This window comes from Phoenix dactylifera, chromosome 4, assembly GCF_051530095.1.
Source record: "Phoenix dactylifera cultivar Ajwa chromosome 4, Ajwa_hap1_PhDact_Kaust_v1.1, whole genome shotgun sequence".
Classification (NCBI taxonomy): domain Eukaryota; kingdom Viridiplantae; phylum Streptophyta; class Magnoliopsida; order Arecales; family Arecaceae; genus Phoenix; species Phoenix dactylifera.
In genome coordinates this window covers 5,135,081-5,160,037 of record NC_143193.1, presented here as the reverse complement: position 1 = coordinate 5,160,037, position 24,957 = coordinate 5,135,081, and the positions used below count along the sequence as shown (strand labels likewise).

Below are 24,957 nucleotides of genomic sequence, written 5' to 3'. Positions count from 1 at the left end.
CTTGTTATACTATGATATGATTGTGTTACTAAAACAAAGGATGCTTTTTGTTTAGCTATTTGATGTCTTGATGCCGCTTAAGTGGTTTCCCCTGTGATGGATATCAGGGAAGACAAGACCTAGATTATTGGTGGAATTTGAAAGGCTTGTACATTAAAATCTGTTAATATAATGCATAAACACATTATTTAAGTAACAATTTGAAAGTAGTGCACTTATACATTTTCTGTTCATTGGTATTTATGCTCTTGACAAACATTTCCCAAATAATCAGTAGTTCAGAAATTATTCAGTAAATGTAAAATTCACTACTATTCATCAATTATTCATGATGTACTTGTGTCGTTACTTGATTGATGATGTTTCTTTTGTTATCTCTTCTTCTGTTTTCTCTTGTTGTTGCCTAATGCAATTAACATCATTTACCAGTTTGAATTTTTATCCAACTCTATTGGCTACCATATTCTTGTGCAACAATATGTGACTATCCATTATTTATCTTTACTTTACTTTTATTATCATAATATCAATTACTATCTTTAGGCACTAAAAAGATGGAAAGAAGGAGAAACAAGAAGTAGAAGCGGTACATTAAAGAAGAGAGAGAGAGGAATAGAGATGTGGAAGGGAATTGGAGCTTGATGTCCTTGTTGTACTGTACTTAACTTATAGAAGTGGTCAAGGCCATTTACTATTTATGTAACTAAGATAACACCTAAGATGGTTTAGGTCCTTGTGGCTAAACCAGGAACAATGTTTTGTAGAGTTGAGGTGAATGCATGGTAACCAATTCCTTTTGGAATTAGTTTCATACTTACTCTATTGTTGGGTTAGGTTTTTCTTGGTCGAGAATTATGTCTGAAGTTATTTTTATTTTATTAAGGAGTTTTGCTATGATTAGAATTTGGATTAGTTTTAAATGTTTATCAATTATATTACCGCTAGACTTAGATGTCTTGATTTCTGCAAACCTGCTTACATATTTTTTGGTAGCCTGATGGCAGCACTATTTTGAAGCTTCACACTTAGTTAACTTGTTACAATAGAGTTTCAGCATTACAGGTTTTAAGCAGTATGTGAGATTAGGACAAACTTGTTTGTTTTCTTGCTTATTTGAGGTTATGATCTGTTTATATGAGTCAATATTTTAGATTGCTTCAGATCTAGATCCTTTTTGAAACTTTATTCAACAAAGTATGCATCATTAATAGAGTTTTGAAATATGGAGTGAAGACTGTTCTTTTTGAGGGCCTATTATCAAGATGGTGCTTCTCCATTAGTCTGGTGGGTTGAGACTCCAGTCATACTTTTCCATCAAAGCCTTGCTTGAGAGCATAGAGTGATGTTTCATCATTACTTCGAGAAATAGGTGAAACAGATCTCGTTATTCCTTGTAGATTTATATTTTTCCTCCTTCAAGATAATTGCACTTTTTAATTCATTTTTTATGGATGGAGTTCCCTTTCATTGCCCTGCATCACATATTCATGCTGGTTTAAATGGAATGATCAGAAAATATATTCTAGGATTATATTGCAATAAATCATTTTAGGCTTGTATCATGTTCTTGAGGACCTTTCTTTCCTTGAAACGCCTATAATCACTTGCACAGATGATGTGAACTGTAAAATCAGCTCCAACAGAAATCCAAAAGTAAATTATGGACATCTGAAAGTCCTTTTCTTGTTTCTTTTGTTCAACCTGTGGCTTTTGATATCACTTTTCTTTATCACGTTTAAAAATTAATGTGATAAAGGTTGTTAACAAATGAAAATATTCTGTTTAATTAGATGAATGCTAATCTTTGCCAATCTTTCAAGTAAATTTCTTCACCGTTAAGCAGTATTGCTCTTTCTTTCTGCAGACTTTTGCACGATCCCGGTACTACATTAGCATGCTTTGGATCTTCAATGTAACTTTTCTTATACTAAACCGTGTCTGTGAAGGCTATTCATTCTCCTTGTTTGGGTTAGTTATTTGATGGTCAGATTTATGCAATTATAACATTTATTTGAAATTCCTTTTTTTTAAATCAGCCATTTGTTCTAATATAGTGATGTTTGGTTGATGTAAACAGAGAACGCTTGGCATTCTTGGACAATTATCGAGGTACTTTTAGATGGCATATATGCTTCAACCTAGGTATGTATTTTAAGTTTCTAATCTTCTTTGTGATCATGAATTTCTTTTGTTGTTCATTTTTTCTTCATCATTGTAGTATGATCACACACATGTATCTGAAAAATGAGGCCTGCATTTTAAATTCTAGATCTGCTCTTCAACTAACAGTTGAACACTAGATTGATAGCCATTAAATTTCTTTTTGTTCATTTTTAAATTAGCTCCATCCTCTTAAAAAATTGGTTTTAAGTTGATGCTCTTACACTTGCCCTTGATTTTGCTTGGGATCTAGCACATATCTTATTTTACCAGCCCAGCTGGCAGCTGCTGTTTCTACTGTGATTTAATCTTAATTAAGTGCCAAATCATCTTCTCTATGTAGGCTCTACACCCATTTGCCCTATGTAACTCAAACTACTTTTGTCAATATCTACGAACAAGAATGTAAGATGGGTTTATTGGACTCACAAAATGTTATTCATTTAGCTGCTTTTACTCAAATCTGTTCCTTCTCTTGGTGTAATACCTAAGCATTTATTAAAGTAATTTATTGTTTGATGAAGCCTATATTTAATCATATGTTGATTTGCTTAAAAGTGTTCCAATACATGCACAAGTAGATACGCTACAAGTCAGTCTAATTATTATTCATTGCTGCACATGGAGAGCTCATTTCCAATATTTTTGATGCATTTATACAAAAACATTCATTACTTGTATCTGGTTATTTACAGTGAGCGGTTATGCAGTTGTAATTTGCTTTACTTATCCTTGTTGATTTTAAATTTTCTTTGAAGTAATTGGGTTTCAGTTTCTACTTGTGGTTTGTTTAACAGTTGTATTGCGCATGATCAGCTTTGGATGTGATTACCATTGGTCCTATAAGCATACTCACTTTGATCAAAAGGTAATGTTTATCTTTCTGGTTCAATTTAAATTTGCTTATAAGTTGGATTTATATAACAAAACACAATTTAAAAGAGTACGATCTTATGATTACATGCTATGGAATTCTTGTGAGGCTGCATTTCATTATATGTTTTGTCTGCTTAATGAACATGTTTGTTTTAGAACATATCTTGTTTATGTATTCCTCATCTGCTTTTATTTATTATTGGTTAAATTGAAGCTTGTTCTTATATTTTGTATTTTCTATTACCTTAGATACCATGATGGACGTTATTCATAAGCCTACATATCTGTTGAATAACTTGAGTTACTCTTTTTTGTAAGAGATTAAGTACTGCAACCTAGGAGTGAAGATTGAAAAAGAAACTGATGTTGCTTAACCTAATGTAAAAGCTATAGCAAGTGCAATGAATTGTATAACATGTGAATTTATGTGGCTGAAGACATTGAAACAGAAGTAGGTTTTGTTGTCAGTGATAACATGAAGATAGCTTGTGATTGTTACCTAAATATGTATTTTATAAGCATATTGTTGTTGATTGCCATATTAGCTGACAATTCCTTACCAAGAGATAACCACACACTGAATAAATGATAGTTGTTTAGCAGATTAATCAACAAAGCTTTTGGATGGTTTCAACTTCAACATTAGTTTATCTATTTTAAGCTTGGGATGGAAATTGTTTATTTTCCATCTTGAGGGGAAAGAAAAAAATTAAAATTTTCTCATTTCATTTTTGAGCACTTAAGGCAGAGATATCCTATTTCTGTATTAATATATAAATAAGAGGTATATGAGTAAGGGTAACTTGGGCCTCTTCCTGCTATTCACTATTCTGTTTATGATAAATAACAGAAATGACAAAGCAAAGCAGCATATCATGTGGTACCCTCCTTTTCTACTCCTCTCTTTATCACTCTCTTCTCTTTAATTCCTTCTTTGACCTGTATGGTAATTGCTATTCAAATCAGCAAATTCAAATTGCAGATTCATCAAAATGATACTTAACATGGATTAATATCTTGCCAAGTTCAAGCATTGCATGATATGTGAGACTGCCAAATAATGCATTATATAACATGCTATGATACACCCCCAAAACATTTGATCTTCAATCCTATATTATTACCAATTGCATTATGGTGAATTATGGTTGTATGTTTTTGACATTCAAATGAGACTGCTTAAGTTTTAAACAAATGTTGATACCTAATGTATTCTAAACACTCTTTTATTCCACAATATAAAGATATTTTTCATAGTCTTATGACTTATAAAACATAACTAAGAATATTAAATAGAAACTATATAATTCCTTCAGCAGCATACTGGTACATCCCATGCTTGTAATGATGAACACATCTGGTTTCAAGAATGCCTGTCTTGTACTAGCAACTATGGTATTTGGAGAATTAAAACAGGACTTCCGGACTCTCATTAACCAATCTTGCTTGTGATTAATGAGCTTATCCACATAATGAAGCAACATCTTTGGCATTGGTGACCTCATGCTTTCTCTCTTAGATCACTTGGCTATGTTGCATGACTTGAACAGTACTCCTAGCACCTTCAGACTCCATCAAGGCATGGACCAATGTTTCCTGCGAGATACAATGTTATCCATATATTGAAGCAACATCTTGGCATGGAGAGTCTCTCAACATTCACTTGGCTATGTTGCATGACTAGAAAAGTAACACGTTTAGCATTAACATCATTCTTAATGTGGTTCCATATGAGCTTGATGAATGTGTAGACCGTCTCTGAATTATAGAAGACGCCGGCTATCATTGATCCATGCATGTCTGGCATGAAGAGATCTCCTAATGCACCCCCTTCCCCGAACTCCTTAATTGTCCACGATGGATGTGTTCTAAAATCATGAATTTAAGTGCCAAGTGGCACATGCCACAGCCTTATAAACTATGCTAGTACGGGCATTTGGCTTGGGCACGATACCTGTTGTGTGCTAGTATTCGACATGCTTCTATACTAGCGTCTACGAAGCACTAAGGCAGAAAGTGTCGTGCTAGTGCCAAGATGGCATGCCATCAACTTGTGATAGTTTAATCCAAGGTTTGCCGAACCAATACTGGAACCTGTACCGATCGGCGAGCGAGTCGGTATGGTACCGGTTCAGTATCAGAACCGGCACGGCCAATTTCTTTTTATAGTTTTCAAGTTTGATTAATTAGTAATAATTTTTTTTCAACTTTTTTAATGATTTTAAGTATAATTTAATATTTTTTGATGTTTCTATGATTCCGATTTTAACTTAAATGATGCATCTTATTGATTCAAAGTGATACAAAATATAAAATGATTAGTAAGATGTTGCATGCTGCAGAAGCAAAATGAAATATTTTAAAATCAACTAGTGAGGTGGAACATATAAAATAATACAATTAATTACATATATTTAAAGTACAATATACATACTTATATCTAAAATTTCGTCGAATAGCGATGCCTTTCATAGATATCTGGATTATTAACATAGCCAGGAGGCACATTAGCCCATTCCTCTAACCAAGTGGCATTGTAGTCTTGTATGTTCATCCCATAAGGAATGCATTTTGGATTATAAGCACTCTCGGATTTTTTGCTAAAGCTTTGACTCTAAGAGGTGACCTATGGCTGATAATACAGCTGTAGAGGGGCTTATTCGAATATGCCAGCAGTAAAATTCAACCCGTAAGATGCTTCGAGCTGGGTAGGGTAGTAGCCATTGAAGGACGATGCCTTAGACGCATCATATCCATATTTGTATGGATCATAGGTTGCTTGTGGTTGCGGGTAATAGAATCCAATATACGACTCAAAACCTGATACGTCTATGAATCCTACTCTACGTGCGAGGTCATCTGTAGTTGCATCGTATCCTCCTGAATGATCTCGAGGAGCCCGTCTTTTATATGCAATCGTATCTTTGCAGGCTTTACCGGATCGTGCACCATGGTCTCTCTTCTATGTAGCATGCGTAAATTGGAACTTATCGGTGAATCGAAGACTACTCTGCGACTATCTCATAAACGGTGGTCTCATGTCCATTCCCTTTTAGGCCAGCAGATCTGTGATCACTAGAACTGTCATTGTTGATGCTTCTGGTCTCTAAATCTGAGTGAACTAGCTCCTCCACTCTTCATGGGGGCTGCAGGTGCCTTTTTTTTGGTATGCTGAGCAGCTGCTTGCTTATCCTTCGTGTCTCTCTCTGCCTGCTTATCGTTCGTGCTCCTCTTGGCTTGCTTACCCTTCATACTCCTCTTTGCTTGCTTATCCTTCATGCCCCTTTCTGCCTCACTATGTTGGAAGAATGAATGTCGTCCTCCTGATCGAGTCGACCAAGTAGCGTACTGGCCTTATCTAAGTATCTCTCAATTATATCTCTAAGAGGATGTCTTGGACAAAGAGTCATGTGATGACCGGCTCCTCAGTGACTCCTGTGGCTGTAGCTAATTAGCTGGAAGGATGCGTGGAATATTGCGATCTGCCCATTGCCTTACATCAATTCTAACCTCACTGGCTACGAAACTGGCCGGTCGTGGAGGCGATTCTCGCTCATCAAGCTCCGGCTCTTGCTGCTGGCCCACAAGCCATCCGATCATAGGATCATCCTCATCATCAACGAAAGTATTATGGATCGGATCTGTGTACTTTAGCTCCACTTCCTCTTGAATGCACTTAACCTCAACATCAGATTGTAGTGAACATATACAAGGTCGTTGAAGCGCTTCTGTGTCAGACAGTTCCTCTTCTTGTTGCGGATGAGGGCGATAGTGGACCAGTTGTGATCATAGCCACTCGAGGAGATCGTATGGGAGAGAATCCGGATAGCTAGTCGCCTAAGATTTTTCGCAGACAAAACAAAATGAATCTACCATTCAGCTGTAAAAATATTGAAGAAAATTACATATAAGATAGTATCATATTAGTAATCATCTAATATCAGATAAATGTCCTCCGGATGTGTAATCTACATGGTTCATATTTTTTTTACTTATAATAGTTACCGAGACTCCAAAGCTGTCAGTGCCATCTCTAAATATTTTGATTGGAAAAAAGAACCGTGTCGTAATACGTTAATAATTGAAGATACCGGTTAACTTATACATGTCACTTATCTCTTCTAGATGTAAAGCTGCGACTTTTAGATCAGGCTCCATCTTTTAAATCACATTACACAGAGTAGCCAGAAGTTTGTCATCCATATCGATTCCAATTACGATGTATTGAAACCTTAAGTTCATATAGTAGGCTGTAGATAGAGTTCGTAATTGTCTTAGTAAAATTGTACAAGTACATGAGCAGTCTAATTTTCAATGTTCTTGCTTACATGCTAGATGTAAGTCCCTATTCATATGGTTGTTGCACCATCACTCAATGATATCGATGTACTCTTGGGTAGACGTCGGATCCACCTTCTTGATTTGAATCTTTGCTCTCTTCATCATATGATACAAGAAGTCCATCTAGGGTGCTCCTCATTGTCTACGGCCCGAAGCACTTCGTACAATGATTTGATAGCCTTTACCCTTTTTCTGGCCTGCTGCCAGAATATCTGCCTCGTTACCAAGTCCTCAATAGTGCTCCCTTCGGTGTCGGCGCTCGCAAATCTACTTTCTGCCACTTGGAATTAACAAACATCTAATGTAAGGTTACTTTCCTCTCAAAAAGGCTATTAAGTGTAACATAGTTGGTAGCAAACCATGTCACTTCCGATCACAAGATCTCTCCCCCTGCATACCTCCTCATTAGTGATAGGACCCATGTATGGTTTTAAATATAAAGAGGGAAGAGTGCTGGACTTTGATGTTATCCAAAAGAGGTTCTAACTGTCACACTCACTTCAATCCCAAAAGTTCATGTATAAAAACATAAGAATATAAAATTTAGAATAACTTCAGTTCATTACAATCTTCACATTTGTTAATGATTTAAATCCTACAAGCAAAAAACATATTCATTAAAATTATAAAGCATTTTTACATGGTAGTGTTTGTTTGTTGATGTTGCCTTATATTGGGCTTAATCACATCTTTTTATTTCGAAATTATAATATTCCCTTCCTCAAAATGATATAATAAATAAATTATTATCCGGAAGGTAGATTTAGCTCAAGCATTGTTTTACCATTCTATGGTTCATTATGAATGAACTTAGCTGTTGCATATGTTAGTAGGCTATTGGATAAACAAATAACTAATGAACTAACATTTCCCTGTGATATTGTCTAAAAGTTATTCTTAGAACTATTTTTTGAATAATTAATTTTAGTAATGAATTATTTATTTCTGGTACAATGATGGGCATGGGTACATTTTCTCTTTATCTCACTATACAACCTAACTGGATTAGTTTTCCTCAAACTGTTCTCTGGTTTACTGGTTTTTGATTAAGAATTTGGAATTCCTCAGAATTAGAATTGATTAAGGTGTTCTTTCAATCAAAACCCATTAGCTTTTTCAGGAGTATGAGGCATTAATATTAGGAAAAAGAAACCTGGACCTACGGAAACCATGTCTTACCTCATTGATCCAGCAACCAATCATCTTGTCAAGCAGTCTCTCTCCAAATTCTACATCTGAAGATGGGTGCAGCCTATGGGGAATATGAAAATTTGCCTGCTGGTTTGAAGTTGGATTTGACTATCTTCAACAAAGAATGCATTAGTTCATGAATATTTTGTTCCCTTTTTAAGGCCCCTCATCCTTCTCTAAACTGCAATATAGTGTATAACGTGGATGACCATTGCATTCGCTAATATGATATGATTTTAGGGGGTACTCAAGGATTAACTGTAGGGTTTGAGTCATTAAATGTAGATCTATGGAAGAAAACTCTGTTTGGGACCAATGGAATCAGATTTTGGGTGATTTGAGAACAAAAATAATTGCATATCGAATATTATTGATGAATATGGTTTTATTTATTTATTTATTCATTTATTTTCCTGCAGTGGGGGTTAGTGCAGTTGGGGTTTGGGTTAGTGGTGTTCTATTATGGATAAAAACCAGAATATGTTGCATGATGTGGTACTATCTGAATTGTCACAGTAAACCCTGATGTCAAATGTTATAATCCTATATGTAACAAGTGGCATTCGAGGAGGCAGGAGATATTTGAAATTGCAATTTTAGTGTGCCCTCATATGTCGAGTCTTGCACTTTATTGGTGGTATTTGCTATATATTTATATATTTGCAATAAGCCATTGCTGAATGGATACCTTTCTTTTGCGGCTTGCCCCTTTTTTGTTTACATTTGTTTTCATGATACATTAATGAAAAATCTCATCATGCTTATTTAATAATCAGCTCAAACATATTTTATTTTTATTTAATGGTTAAATCTACAATTGTTTTCATTGCCTCGTGGATGCAGAAACATATGCTGCGCTGCCATGTTTGTTCTTCTGGAAGGACATGCTACCATGTTTTACAGGTATTTAGATGTTTCTTGACACCACTTCCAGCTAATATTTATTACTTGTGAAACATTATGATAAATATTGTTTTTTATTTTTTTTTAAAGAGGCATTATAAATTATTATTCAACTTAGAAAATTAAAAGCATGGAGAAGTCATTCTCCTTGACCAAGGTTTTAAACTTGGTTTCAATTGTGGTCCATTTAGTAGATCTTTTGTTTTCATGGTCTTGGGAGATTCTCTGAGTTTCAAGGTTCCGGTAAAAAAGTCAGAAAAAGAAAAAAAAAGAGAAAAAAAGAAAAAAAATAAAAATAAGAAAGTTATTTGACATCTTTGTTATATTTTGAGATATCTAGGATCACAATTTGTGTAGGTTGGGTACTTTTAGGGAAAAAATAAATTGTATTGAAGCTTCTAATTCTCCTACAATTTTTTTTTCCTGAAATTTTCTCATATTTACCCTAGTTTTTGCATTTAAGTTATCTTTCTCTAAGTATGGTTCATTCTGTTTTATTTTAATAAATGACAACCCATCTAATCAAGAAAATAGTCATGGAAACATATGTTGTTCTATTTCATTTTAATAACCTATTTCAGAAGAAAATACACATCTAAGCCAATTTTTGTTCTTTTTATTTTTAGAATCATCTATGCAAAGAAAAAAATCCATTGCTTTATTCTATATTATTTTAATAATCCATCTAAGCAAGAAAAACCCATCTAAGCGTACCTCATTCTTTTTCTAAGTAAGAAAATGTCCATCTAAATAAAATCCATTTTATGTCATTATTTAATTTTAGTAGTTTATTTTATTATCAAAGAAAGAGAGAAAAAGCTTCATCTAAGCAAGTACAAACACCCTATACTTACTAATTAGTATAGACACTAATCAAGATTGCAGCCTACCCATGATAACAAATCTTAGACAAAAATAACACATATTAAATGAATAGGATTTTAGATAAATGTGTTATTGAATAATACCAATGCATCTTAGAAATATTAAACATATTTTAGTTAATCTTCGCAAAACTGCAGCAGCTGCATGAAGCTGGCCAAAAGTAACTGAAATCAAAACTTTTGGTCAGATTTGGATTGCCCTTGGCTGAACCAACTTATTTTGGCAACTGATCTGTTTTGGCTGAAATGGATCAGTTTTGGCTAGAACTTTAGAACTTTAGATGATAATGGGTAATCGAAAAGGCGATGAAGGTCAAACACGATCAAAACTGTTCTAATGAAGCAAAGTACTACTCATGCTTCAAGTGGAAAGACCTCACTTGACATAGAACTAAATTAACACAAAGACTTCTTCCCAATCACAGGATAACTTCATTTCCTTCCAGATCTCCCAAGAATTAACTCATGGGCAATCTTCTGAACAATGATTGATGTTCTTTTTGCAGTTTCGCATGTTAAATCAATTAGTTAGTGGATATATCATGATGAAAATTAAAATGATATAAACACATATCTACTGGAAGGAAGTAGAAGAGTCTTATAGTTTCCTGGTGAGTTTTGGTGCTCTTCAACATTTCAAATGCAGCTAGTTGATGTTTAAGAAAATACATTTAGATGTTCTATTTACAATTTAATGATTACTAATATCTGAAATCCAAAATTCTTTTCTTTTTTATTCACTTGCAAGGCTAAAATGGTATTAGCGATATCAATACAAGTGTTTTGGTGTCAAATCTATGACCATTTGAACTGGTCTACAAAGTTTAAGGAAATATAGAAAAATGTAAAGATTTAGAAAAGTAACAAAAAATATTGATGATCATGCTAGAATTTAAGAAAGGCCTGTTTCTGCTTTGTGCTTCCATGAAATATAAAATTATCGTACTATTATGATTAATGTTCGCGATCTCGATACCGGACCCCGTACCGATGCCACACTAGCACAGTGTTTGTATGGTATGGTAAGAAAATTTTTTTGGTATACCGAGTATCGATACGCCACCCATACCGGGTACCGGTACCGAATCGGTATGGTACGGTATGTCCTGTATTGCCCGGTTCAAGCCGGTATGGCGTACCTTGATTATGATCACTGTATACATGCTGAAATGTAAGAGACCCATAGTTTTTTAAATTTTATTAGAAATAGAAAGTATTAGAAAGTGGCATGAAGTGATATTATTTAACTCTACAAAAGTACTCTTCCAAGTTTTGGTTTCCATTGAACAAATCAATGAACCATAAACAAATGTTCCCAAAATTTAGTGATGGCATTGGATTTTAGGGCATGCAAATTTATAATTCATTAAACCTTCCTTGTCATTAACTTCCTATTTTGAGATGTAATAAAAGATATGAGACTAATATTATGCACCGCTCTTCCTTAAACAAATCATGAATGCCTCTGATGAAGCTTCTATGTATAGATCCTCATATCCTTGATATGGTGCCGAAGCAAACCACTGATTCTCATGGATCCTACGTCTGACACCCAACTTTATTTTATGGTTTAGCAAGTTGGCAATTAAAGTTTGCTATCTTCGAATCAAATTCTAGCAATATATAAGGAGTACCATGTTGGTTCCTATTAATAAAAAACAAAATAACCTGCCAGTTCTGCACTGCTTCTTTCATTTGTCTACTTTCTACATCCTTTCACTTTAAAAGCAAATCTAGTTTCTGTCTAATTTTCTCGACAGTGTAGAAGTGCTTGAAATTCTTGTTCCATTTTCCAATTGTCAAGGCTCTCAGTGTCCGCATATGGCCTCTTCAATCCAAATTATTATTAACATCAGCCAGTTTTTGATGTATAATGATAAACAGTAAAGTTTATAGATAGTGTTCGCCTATTTCATCATCATGGAAGTTCACAATATTAAACTTCTTGTGTATTGATTTTGTTGTTTATTTAAGTGGGTCTTGCAGTCTGTTCATCTGGTATGTATTTATTTACTCTCTGATTTAACCACTTTGATTGTGGAAGTGTAACAGCCTTTATCTTTCTTTTTATATTTGGCAGGAAAGGAGCATGCATAATGATAAATATTCATTTAATATGTATGTGTGCTATTTGACTTATGCACCACTTTATATAGCTGGACCCATTGTAAGCTTCAATGCATTTGTGGCACAGGTCGGTATAACATCTGCTTAACTAATGCTGTAGTCTGAAGCTTTCTTCAAAGTAATTGAAATTAAAAATGCATGTCTTAGTTCTTTGTGTTTTCTGTCAGCCATGAAGTCATAAATATTTTATTTGATCAGACGTCCTGATTTCTTTTGTTTTTGTTTGGATTTTTTTTTTGGATAAAGACATGCTGATATTGTTGAATATAAAATTTTGCTACAGACAAACTAAACCAACCATTCCTTTGCTGGAGAAGATACATGCTTATTAAGTTATTATATTCCATTCCAATAGAAAGTAGTGTACCTCTTTATTTTTTGTCCATAATTCACATGCCAGAAATCTTGCAGTTAGATGCACCTCAAAAAAATTATTCAGTTGGACAAATAGCTTGGTATGGGCTCAGATGGATTCTTAGCCTTCTCCTTATGGAAACAGTAACACACTTTTTCTACTACAATGCATTTGCAATTAGGTGAGCCACTTGCACACAAGCTTGAATCAGTAACAGGTTTTGATATATAGGCTGAGTTGAAGACCTATTTGATTGTTACGTTGTGTAGTGGCTTGTGGAGGCAGTTGTCACCTTTTGAGATCTTCATCATTGGTTATGGGGTAAGATATCTTTTTGACATCTAGTTTATGCGTATAATTCTACTGTTGAATTATTATTTTTCTCATAGCCCTTCATGATAGATATTTGGAATACTTCATTTTCTGCTTGATTTTTTATCTGTGCTTGTACTTTTGCTAGTAGGAAGGGACCAATGGAAGGTGGTTTGCATGAAATGAAACTGAAATATGACCATTTTCCTAGCTATGCTCATCTTTTCCATGTGAATTGAAAATAAATTTTGTTATTTTTTAAAAATTTTGGGTTACATTGACATGATATATTTGTACATGTGAATGTGCACATGCTAGTTGGATTTTGTGCACACGAGTGACTAAGGACTGCTGTATCAACCCGTACTATGCTGTATCAATTATACCATACCATTAAGGTACTAATACGGTATCGGGTTCAGTTTGGTATATGAGTTGAACAGGTCCATGCTGGTTTGAATTGAGTGGAATTGTACCATGCCACCTAGTTTTGGGCGGCATAGTGATTGGGAGTGAGAAAAAAGTATTGGAAGCCTATCTAAGTATGGGGTATATATCGTACTGCACCAACCATACCATATGGTATTGGTAATTCACTGTCATGGTTCTCGGTACTATTTTGCGGACCTTGCAAGTGACCATCAAATTTCTATGTAAGTTGGCATGAAAGTGTACACTACAAGTAGCATTTTGACATGTACATGCCCAAAAATATGCATAAGCACAGCTGCTCATTAGTAATGGTCCACATATGCATGCATGCAAAAATCCAGCTTGGGCTGCAAGTGGTTCAAGTAGACCCAACAGAATACCTTGCCATCTGAATAGAGATATGTACTGCTGAATTGGAACAACAAGCATGTAGGAGAGTATCTAATCCCATTCTTTATCAAATAATTCATTGATATCCTAATGTTGTTGGGTCTCGCAATTGGGATCAACCTAGATGTAGGAGAGGTAAAGGCATAACTAAGAAAGTGATGTCATTGTTATAATGGTAAAAGAATTGCCCTTTCTTATCTTTGCTAAAAATAATATTTATCCATATTTTTTTGTCAATATGGTTTTATTGTTAAGTAACTATTTCCGAACAACTAAACACATTAGTGCCTCTAAATTCTATTGGGCCAAGCAATAGTGGTTTCTATTTCTAACTATGTTCGCTTTAGTTGTATGCTTATGTAAGGTGAAGAATAGAAGAGGCTTGATTAATTGAGGGGTCTTAGATTTGTTTAAAAGAACTCAAATGAAGTGGGCAAGATCTAAGACAAGTTTGATTGAATTTTTGTGGGAAGGCTTGGAGTTTTTTGCCTGACTACTATCAATATGAAGGTTTAAAATCCTGATCTTGGTGCAGATACTGGCTGGGGATTGTGCCAATCTATTACCATTATAGTATCATACTGACACTTTGGATGCCTTAGTGTTCAATATGTATTAAGACGAAAAGGATGCCCCCGTACATGAGCTTCTTCCTATCACGGGGTTTGGAGATGGTCAAAAATTATTAGGATGCCTTTTTTAAAGGCCCTAAATTGGAGTCAACTGAGTTTTCATGTTTTTCCTTTGCTTTGGTTTTTGTTATTGTTGTTTTTCATTCCCCCTTAGGGATGACAATGGGTCCGGTAGGCCATTACCCGTTTTTGTTTTGCAATTGGGTACCATGTACCCATACCCGCTCCTTAGCTGCCTTGGGGTAGGGTTGGTTGGGACAGTTAGATGGGGCAGGTTGGATGGGTCGGGTCGGATAAAGTTGTGAAAGTCAATTTTTATTTTTGCATGCAAATCAAACAAATAAAAAAGATTATACAAGCAAACCTTGGTACTTCACATAATATTAGACAAAATAAGAGTCTTAGACATAGAACATAACAAACCACATTTTCAACATAATAGAAATACAACAAACAAACATATTGTTCTTTAGGAAGTCAAAATTGATAAAAGAACAAATTGAAGTAGCTTAGATCCGTCGGCATTGAAACAAGAATTCGTAATCGTATCAAGAAGTTTTGTGCGAATTGAGGTAGGAATATGAGTACGTAATATAGAATACAAAACAAAACAAAAAAAAATTTAAATGATCGAATTAATACCCTAGTTGGTGGGTAGAAATTTGGGCATAGATGGGGAGTGGTACATCGGCTGGCCTGCAGTCAGCTTGGGAAGTAGAGTGGGTAGTATGACATTGCGGCTAGGCTTTGGTTCGAAAGAGAGGGGACAACTGGATGATGGGAGTCATGGGATGAGCGAGTGGAGTAACCAGGGCAAAGGGTGGGGAGTGGATTAGTGGAATTATATCTATTCGGGTTGGGAGTGCTAGTTCAAACTTGATAATGACCTAATGTTGAGACATTTTGAACATGAATATGAAGTTGAATCCAGTTCATTCAAAGGTCTACCATCAGAAATTATTTTATTCTTATCATGGGCCAGTTCATACAAAGGTCTACCATCAAAAATTATTTTATTTTTATCATGGGTTTATTCATCTATATATAATTTTTTTCTCCTTTGATGTTAAATCTATTTGGAGTTACCTAATATCTATTTGCCACATTGGTTTGATTTTCTATGTCCAACTATTGTTATAGAAATTTGTTCAGTGCCTCTGTTGCTTTTATGTTGATTTATATTTAGGTCATCAGTTCCCAGCTTGCCCAACGCAAACATCATAGGATAGGGAGACCAAACCTGTGGGTAGGTTGGCGGATCCATGCCTCCGCAGCGTTGGCCAGTTCATTGCTTTTATGTTGTTATAGAAATTCTGTTCTTTTGAAGGATCCGCATAGGGGGAGAGGGAGCAGGGAGAGAGAGAGACCAAAGAAGAAGGCGAAGGAGCTGGAGGAGGGGGGATCTGTGATGGGGCAGCGAGTTCGATGGGATTTCAGAGGACGGGGGTGGGGGTGGGGGTGGGGGGGTGGGGGGTGCTTCTCTCGCGCAAGGGGGTGGGGCAATTACTACCTGTGGGCGAGGGTTGGGGGGGTGCTATTTGCTCGAATGGTCTTCTCTCGAACGATGCTTCTCTTGAACCTGGGGGTCTTTTTAATTGAATGGTGGGGGTTATGCCTGTTTACAAAGTCGATAGGGTGAACGGTTTTGATTCCTCATCGATTTGGTTTGGTATGCCCTGAATCGGATAGTTCGGTGCGGTACAACCAACCATGATTCCAAACTTTCGTCATAATGTCCTCAAAAAATGCTCCATAAATTTGGTATCTCTACCAGAAACAATGGATGTTGGAACACCATGTAACCTCACTGCTTCATCGAAATTTATGCTCGCATGAAATCTATGTCCTTTTACCGTCAACAACAACAAGGATGGAGTCATGTCCTTTTATTGTCCTTGGAAGTCCTAAGATGAAATCTATGTTTGCATGATGAACCTAAGGAGCCTTAGGATCTGGTAGTGGGGTGTATAAACCTATATTTTGAAGTTCCTTATCTAATTGGCATGCACAAAACCACTTCGCCAATCTTTCAACATCTTTGTACATCTTCGGTCAAAAATAATGATCAGCCACCATTGTCAAAGCTTTACCTCTTCCAAAATGTCCTCCCAAACTCTCTATGGGATTCCTATGTGATTTGCTCTCAAAGGGATCCCTCCAGAATACATGATTATAATTGATTTGAAGGCAGTCATCATTCATCATCTCTTCTCAACCTGATTTGGTGATTACCACTTCTTAAATCTTGATGTGGATTGTTGACTGAAGCAAAGGTGTTCAGCTTGCCAATTTGCCAAGGGGAGATGACAAAATACAGGGTTGTACACCCCTTTACCTGAACCAGAAGTCCCATGGATGCATTTGAGCATGGATTTTGTCTTGACATGGTGTTCTGACATCCATTGTTTCTGATAGAGTCATCAAATTCATGGGGTATTTTTGGAGGACAGTGTGGTGAAAGTTTGGAACTGATTTGAAGTATTTTCCAGCACTTGTCATCCACAAATGGATGGGAAAAATGGAAGTTGTTAGCTAAAGCTTGGGTAATATATTGAGGTGCATAATGAGGAATCATGTGAAGTCATGGGAATTAATAGTTTTATAAGCTGAATTTGCTTATAATAATTCAATGAATCAGACCATCAAGAAGACACCCTTCGAAGCATCATAGTGGCTGAAACCTTGACACATTCTTGACCTTGTTGCACTACCTGAAGATTCTCATGTAAGTGATGATGGAGAGGCTTTTGCTGATCATGTTAGAAAAGTAATGAGGAATGGAATGCTGCTATCGGTGCGAGCAATGAAGTCTATGCCGACGCAGCAAACCAACATCAACAAGTCAAGGACTTCAAAGGAGACATGGTATTAGTGCACTTTGACAGGACAGGTTTCCTACGTGCACTTACCATAAACTAAAGGCAAGAAAGTTTGTGCCATACAAGGAGTTGAACAAGATTAGCTCAAATGCTTACATGATTGTGCTACCACCAGACCTGCGATGAAGTCTATGCCAACGCAGCAAACCAACATGAACGAGTCAAGGACTTCGAAGAAGGAGACATGGTATTAGTGCACTTTGACAGGACAGGTTTCCTAAATGCACTTATCATAAACTAATGGCAAGAAAGTTTGTGCCATACAAGGAGTTGAAGAAGATTAGCTCAAATGCGTACATGATTGTGCTACCACCAGACTTGCAAATCAACCCCCTCTTTAATGTTGCTGATTTCTTCTCATTTGAAGGATTTGATGAAGAAGGTTATGCTGCCGAAACCCAAGTTGATGTGTCATCGAATTTCAAACTTGATATCATTGAAGATGTGTTGGATGTTAAAGAGGTAAAATCAAGGAGGGGTAACCCATGTCAGTGCTTCTTGATGAATTGGTTGGGAAAACCCACTAGTGAGAGTATGTGGACTGCAGAAGAAGAGTTGATGAGGATTGACCTAGAAATTCATGATAAGACTATTAAGATATTCTTGCCAAAACCGAGCTTTCTCTCACCCAAGGAGGTTGATAAAGGAGCATCTAAGAGGATTCTAAGTCCAATTAGTCCTATTAAGTCTATTGGACCAGCTCATTATTTATTAAGAGCTTAGTCTTTCTTTTATGTTATGTTATGTCTTAGTTTTGTTTTAAGCTTCAGCAAATTGTTATGTTTCAACTTTCAAGTCATTTAAAAAGTCATGTGACTTGCATATGACCTTTTTAATGAACTTGGATGGCTGATATTTAATAAATATTAATGTAATAAGGGTTTGTAATGCTTAGGTTGTTAGAGACTTGTATAAAAGGTCTATTAAGAGCAAGGTTCGTTGTCTTGGTACCGAACCCCATAGTGGTGCCACACTAGCACAATGTCAGTATGGTACGGTATGAAATTTTTTTAGCATACCGAGTATTGGTATGCCACTTGTACCGGATACCGGTACGGTACGGTATGCTCCGTACTGTTCCATTGGGGCCTATACAACGTATCTTGATTAAGAGTCCTTTTAAGCACTTTTTTACTGTTTTATGAAAATAATATAGATTTGGGAATTCGTTGGGCTCTTGCTCCTAGGATCCTTTTGTTCGTAATTCAGTTTTAAGCTTTCTTTGTTGTAATCTCTTCTGCTTTTGCTGAAATCCCATTCTTGCTATGTCAAATAAGTAGCGCAAAAGGTAAAGAGTTAGAGCAAAACCTTGGTGAGCCTATTATGATTGGAAAATTACTAGTATTACTACTAGAAGTTCTCTCACTAGTAACCACTCAATTGCATATGTCCTTAATCACATTAATAGTGGGTGTTAGAAAAGCAAGGAGTTTTCGTCACATATATTAACATGGGTGAATATTACTGCAATATCATGAAAAATGAAATTTCAATGTATATTGGGTTAAGTTGATCAAGGGTGGTGAATTTGGACCCCACTATTCTCATTAGCATCATGTAAAAGTTACTGTGGCATTGATTATCTATCATCTAGGGTCATTGCCACTTTGTGAAGATAGTGATACTGCTTGTAAGTCCATCTTGAGACACTTAAGCATGAATTCAGTTCTATGAAGGATAAAATTCTTACATCTATTGGGTGTAAAGACTCCTTTTAGTGGATGTAATTGCATCCTATGGAGAGGTCTTCGGTTCCACAATGAGATTAATTGTAACCTAGTTTCCAATGGTGTCATAGGTGAAAGAAGTTTGAAATTAAAACTACCAATCATCACATGCTGCTAGTGAACAAAATTGTTGAGGATCAAGTACCTTCTCAAAGTTTCATTCCAATCTTGAATTAAATTAATGCTGTAACTTTTTGTCCAATGTTTTCATTGTATGAATGATAAAATCAAAAATTGTGAGCAACTATTTTTTCTCAAGATATTCCTAGAATCATGATGGGTTTTAATTTTTGGAGATAAAAATTTCACAAGGTGTTCATAAGCATCCTTTGTCTTTCTGTATTAGTATAGGGCTAATGATTATGGCATGTTTCCCAGCTTATCCTTCAGTAGAATCTCCATGTTAGTTGTCATGACTGGAATATCCTTCTGTATAGACTCCATGTTGGTTGTCATGGCTGGAATGCAAGTTGCTGATGTTGCTTCAAAGGGGAGTTGCTTCCTGATACTCAAGGTGCCTGACAAATTTATACATGGCCCAAACTCATTGAGGAAAGATCTAAGAAGGTTAGAGGCTATTGGTTTTGCCAACATAAGCGCTACCTTTTAAAACCAATACTTTGAAGATAATGACAAGGAAGATAGGGTATAACAAAATGAGTATTCAACATCAATCCTCCCCAGCCTTGCCATTGGTCCCTCCAATTTCACACACCACAGTCTCTAAATGAAGCAAAGGATTGATATTGTAGCTTAGGCAGAGCATTGCTATGTACATGAACCCTGCAAGTGAACACATTTTAAGATAGGAGAAATGGAAGAAATCCATGATAATTTTTAAATAATGGGAAGGCTTTGATGCTGGTCTCTAATAGATCTTATGGACAATGTCCACAATGACAAATCACAACCATCTTTTGGGGCTGTAAATAGAGTGAGCTGTTTGTGAGCTGCTTGTGTTCTGCTTTGAGAATTTCCTCGCCGATGGACATTCAGTGTGATTAAATCAAGTTAGATATGCACATACATATTACGTACATATCCATGTATTCATGCAAGCAGGCCGTAAATATGCATGTAATTCATTTAGGCCTTGTTTAGTTCCCAGATAGCTAACAAGGGGTAGATATCTTTAACCATCGCCACTTCCTAATTAAACAACCATGAGTTAGAATTATTCGCTGTTTCGTTTGACCTTAGAGGGCTAGTGGGATAAGTTGTGGAAAAAAGTGAAAAAAAAAGTAAAGAGATAGACTGGTTGTTAAAGCTATTCACCTCCCCCTATGAAATAAACCTAACCTGGTTAAGCCACTTTTGAGGGCATCAACCAGATAGAGTAAGTGTACCATTTTTTGCACTTGTTTAGCTTGTTAAGTAAATAACTATCACCTAACCACCCCATAACCAGCATCCTATATGTCCTTAGTGTTAATAAATTATATTATTTAGATATAGTTTTCTAATATTTATGTCAAGTGCTCATTAATCAACAGAGATTTTAGCCTTAAGATTGACTCTAGTGACTTAAGGGTGAAGCATATAAATACTACATAAGGATACATAAATACATGCACATATATATGTCTAAGCAAGGTTGGCAGAATCGTCCTGAACCGTTCGGTTCGGGGCGTCCCTAATCGTACTAGCCGCAACTTGGGACGGTTCTGGCGATGAAAATGAGACCCACGCCGGAGGGGGAGAAAATGAAGGAAAGAGAGAGAGAGAGAGAGAGGGAGAGAGAGGAAGGTTGAGGCCGGCCTCCACGGCCAGCTGGCGGAGGCTGGGGAGTTGCCACACGGAGGAGGGAGCTGCGGAAGAGGGGCTTGCTTCGGCCTCCTGTTTCGTTTGAAACAGGGGTCGGAGGGACCCCTTTTATTTTTGAAGATTTTAAGTGAAAGTCGGCAAACATATTGCCGACTTCACTTATTTTTTTTTTAAATCTTCAAACATAAAAGGGGCCCTTTCGGCCCCTATGTTGAGCGAAACAGGGGACCAAAGGAAGCCCTTCTTCCACGACTTTCCGACAACTCTTCGGCCTCTACCTCCTCTGCGAGGCTGCTCTCCGACCCTTCGCCTCCACGTGGCGGCTCTCCAGCCCTTCGGCCCTCCGCTAGCCTCCTCCTTCTCTCTTTCTTTTTCTCTCTTGTTCTCTCTCTCCGGCTTCTTCTACTGTGTCGGTACGGGCCTAGCACGGCACAACGCAGGCCTGTACCGATTTGTCTTGCCAGGCAACCGGTATGGTGCGCGGTACCAGTTCCGCCGACCCTGTGCCTAAGCCTTATGAAACCTCAAGTTAGGAATCATATACTATCAATTCAATACGGCTCAACTAATATCGTTCTGCTTTGACAAGAACATGCACAAGTACATGTGCGGGACATCGGTTTTGTCTTAAATTGGATCTTACCGATTTTATTGTTACTGTACTATTCTATTCTAAAATTGATACTGGCCCATTTCTAGTATTTAAACCCTTGTGTCAGGCTCTCATAAATCGAGTGACTGAATTATTTTTTTGGAACAGTTTGAGCAGTATTCAAATTACATTCCGGCTCATTCTTGGCTTGAGTACAATTTGAACTATGCTTCAGCATGGTTTGGCTTGCTTGAGCTTGGTTCTTATACACCTGTAATCCTGCAAGAGTTAGTTTTGTCATTTCAAATAATTGGATATTGAGAAAATAATCTGGTAAAAAAATAACAATTTTATTCTATTTTCTACTTTTTAACAATTTTTTTTAAAATAAACATTTTTGACATATTGTTATTTTTTTGGTGTGGTATTCTAAGTTGATTTTGTGGCTCACTTTGGTTATTACGTACTTGATATATCATGATTTTGGTTTTTGTAAAAAGTGCTTCAGTTATGCGGTATTCTATGTACCAGGATTATCTTAATACCAATATATATCAACTGTTTTATGTGTTATGCTGCTTCAAATTGTTTTATGTGTTTAATGCTTCCGTGCTCTGAATTTAGAATTGTCCTGTTCCTGTTCTTATCTTGTAACTACATGCAAGCTGTGCATTCTATGCTCCTGCATGACAACATAGTCCAGTCTAGATAAAAGCATCATTTGACAATTGTTACATATATTTATTCAGATTTTTTAATGAATGAGTTATATTTTTAACTGTTTTTTTTTCACAAATATGAACAGTTAATAGTTATGTGTTAAGTTGTATAACTCTTGTTCTCTCCTTCTGTCACATTCTGCACTGGCTTTTTCTCTTTGGTGAACCAACTTAATTCATTCTTCAACTGTCATTAAGCTTTTCAAGTCTATTATTGTTATCAAATAAGATAAAAAGCAATACTTCTTTAAATTATTTTAGGTCTCATGCAATAGCAGATAGAAAATAAAATCATATTCTGTGCTATATTTTCTTTTAAAGAAATACAGAGGGGATGATGCCACCTGGCTTCAAACATTCCTCTCCTAAGTGGAGAAGGATGCCAGCCAACTGAACTGAGGCTGATAAGCATTACTTCCACTAGATTTTAGATTAATAGTAATTCTACTCTATTTAATTCTTAATTTTTCTTGTTGGTTATAATTTTTACCTATCAAAGAAATGCTTAATGGAATATTGCATGTTGTAGAACATAATAATTATGGATACAAAGATCAAATGTCCTGCAAACTTATGCATGTTTTTCTTCATGTAACATGTTCATATTTAATATCAATTGCGAAAGAAAGATGTCTTTTACTATTATTATCATAAAACATGCTTCATTGCATAACTGTCTTCTCCTTCAGCTCAATAGTAGAATCCCTTGGGAGCTCTCTAAATTTAGCCTTCTAATAACAAGCAATTGTGCAATTTAGTTTTTAGTTACCAATGGTGTGAGCGTGTGAGGATGGATTTGGGTGCAGGTTATGCAATTGATGATACTGATAGAGTTTATCCATTTCCATTAAATATTGCATTTAGATTATTTTTATGCATCCATAGGTGAGTTTTGGTATATCTGCTGCATTTTATTTTAACTAGCATATATCTATGACAATTGATTACTTATAACATTATCTTGTGACAGGTCCTTAATTTTATGTGGTTAAAGTTCTTTCTTATTTGGCGCTATTTTAGGTTCTGGTCGCTGGTAATCTTACTGAACCTGAATACCACTTTCTTGATATACTTTTTAAGCTCTTCTGTCCCTCCTAACTCATACTATAGACGATTGAGGTTTTTTTTATGCTATTAACATTTTGTGTTGTCAGCAACTATTGAATAATGTTGTGTGACGTCATTCTTAGCCGTCTGCTCTGATTTACTCTTTTTTTTCCAATTTCCTGTATTCTATTTGACATGAGTACACTTGATTTTGCTGATTCTGAAGCTGATTGAATAAGTATTGATTTGCAGATAGGAGGTATTGAGACTCCTGAGAATATGCCTAAGTGTATCAACAACTGTTATAATTTAGAGGGCTTCTGGAAAAACTGGCATGCCTCGTTCAACAAATGGCTTGTCAGGTTGTATTCAGCGTTTCTTTTTAGTTAAATATACTAATTTGTGTTTTGATTATTTTCAAAAATCAGGGATTACTAATAGTAAATTATCATTATAGGTACATGTACATTCCACTTGGTGGTTCTCAGAGAAAGCTACTTAATGTGTGGGTCATTTTCACATTTGTGGCAATATGGCATGATCTTGAATGGTATTTCTTTCCCTAAACATATGTTTTTAGTCTCCCCTATTATTAACATTTTACTGAAGTATGAGTCTATAAGAAAGTTATCCTTCAAAATCATATGATAGTTTGTTTGATGGTTTTGTTGCTCTGTAACAGGAAACTTCTTTCATGGGCATGGCTAACATGTTTATTTTTTATTCCGGAAATATTAGTCAAATCATCAGTTAATGCCTTTCAGGTATGATCTCTTGCATTGTCTACGTTGATGAATCTCACAAGTCCCTTGTTCGGTAGGATATCATATTAGTCATATCAATAGATTTTTTCCACAATTGAGCACATTTACTGCTCTAGAATTAAAAGATAAATATCTCATGGACATTTCTCTAATTCTGATAATCTGTGTGTTCATTCCCATGTGCACTATTGTGCTTATATATAGTACCTTTAAGCTTACAGTGTGACAAGGATGAATGCAATCCATCCATGTTAGTTGTCTTGTTGTAACTCAACTTTGAGATCCCAAGACAATGGGCATGTCACTATTTTAATGGACAATGATCATTTAAAACTGTAAGGTGATCTACCTACACGACCAAGGAGTATGTCTTCTAGACTCTTCTAGTCTTTGCAAGAGTCTCCCTCTCCATCCCTCCCCATCTCTCTCTCTTTTCCTCTCTTTCCTTCTCCCTCTCCTCCTGCCTCGCCAGTTTCTTGATTCGGAGGTCGGAACTATCCCGGTCGGCCTCCGATATGGCTCGATACGCTTCGAATCGGACGATTCGGGATGGTACCGTCGACCTTGCTGGATGGAGCAAGATGACAACTTCTAATGTACATAGTTTTGTTCATTTCTAAGGCTTAAATCTTAGTGATAGGAAACCTTCACCTAAGGTAATGTATCCACTTCAGAAACTCTCCGAAAACTTGAACTGGGACCTATTGCTTAAGTGCTTCTTTACTTCAAGTGTTTTTAAAATATCCACATTCCTATACCCCCACTTGTACCTACTCATGCACTTGCTCCCAATGCTGGCATCTAAGGCTTGTAATGTTGCATGGCTCAGACATTTGGGCAATAAAGATAGTTCATAAAAATA

At 36.1% G+C, this 24,957-nt stretch overlaps 1 protein-coding gene across 28 annotated transcripts in view; it reads left to right on the top strand.

Moving 5' to 3' along the window:
• The window catches only part of LOC103697274 (MBOAT (membrane bound O-acyl transferase) family protein), a 34,736-nt gene that overhangs the window by 3,506 nt on the left and 6,273 nt on the right, over positions 1-24,957 (top strand). For 15 of the 28 annotated variants that reach the window (XR_005514925.3, XR_005514924.3, XR_015977009.2 and 12 more), the window contains exons 5-15: positions 1,865-1,968; positions 2,078-2,142; positions 2,958-3,028; positions 9,412-9,471; positions 12,436-12,549; positions 12,894-13,018; positions 13,107-13,158; positions 23,255-23,317; positions 23,584-23,693; positions 23,789-23,881; positions 24,014-24,095. Coding sequence is in view for 4 of the 28 variants with exons in the window: in XM_088719674.2 (XP_088575800.2) it covers positions 1,865-1,968; positions 2,078-2,142; positions 2,958-3,028; positions 9,412-9,471; positions 12,436-12,549; positions 12,894-13,018; positions 13,107-13,158; positions 23,255-23,317; positions 23,584-23,693; positions 23,789-23,881; positions 24,014-24,095 (939 nt within the window). In the remaining 24 variants the exon portion in view is untranslated. The remainder of the gene's footprint in view (positions 1-1,864; positions 1,969-2,077; positions 2,143-2,957; positions 3,029-9,411; positions 9,472-12,435; positions 12,550-12,893; positions 13,019-13,106; positions 13,159-23,254; positions 23,318-23,583; positions 23,694-23,788; positions 23,882-24,013; positions 24,096-24,957) is intronic. The other 13 variants (XR_015977019.2, XR_015977017.2, XR_015977013.2 and 10 more) reach the window with 1 other exon arrangement.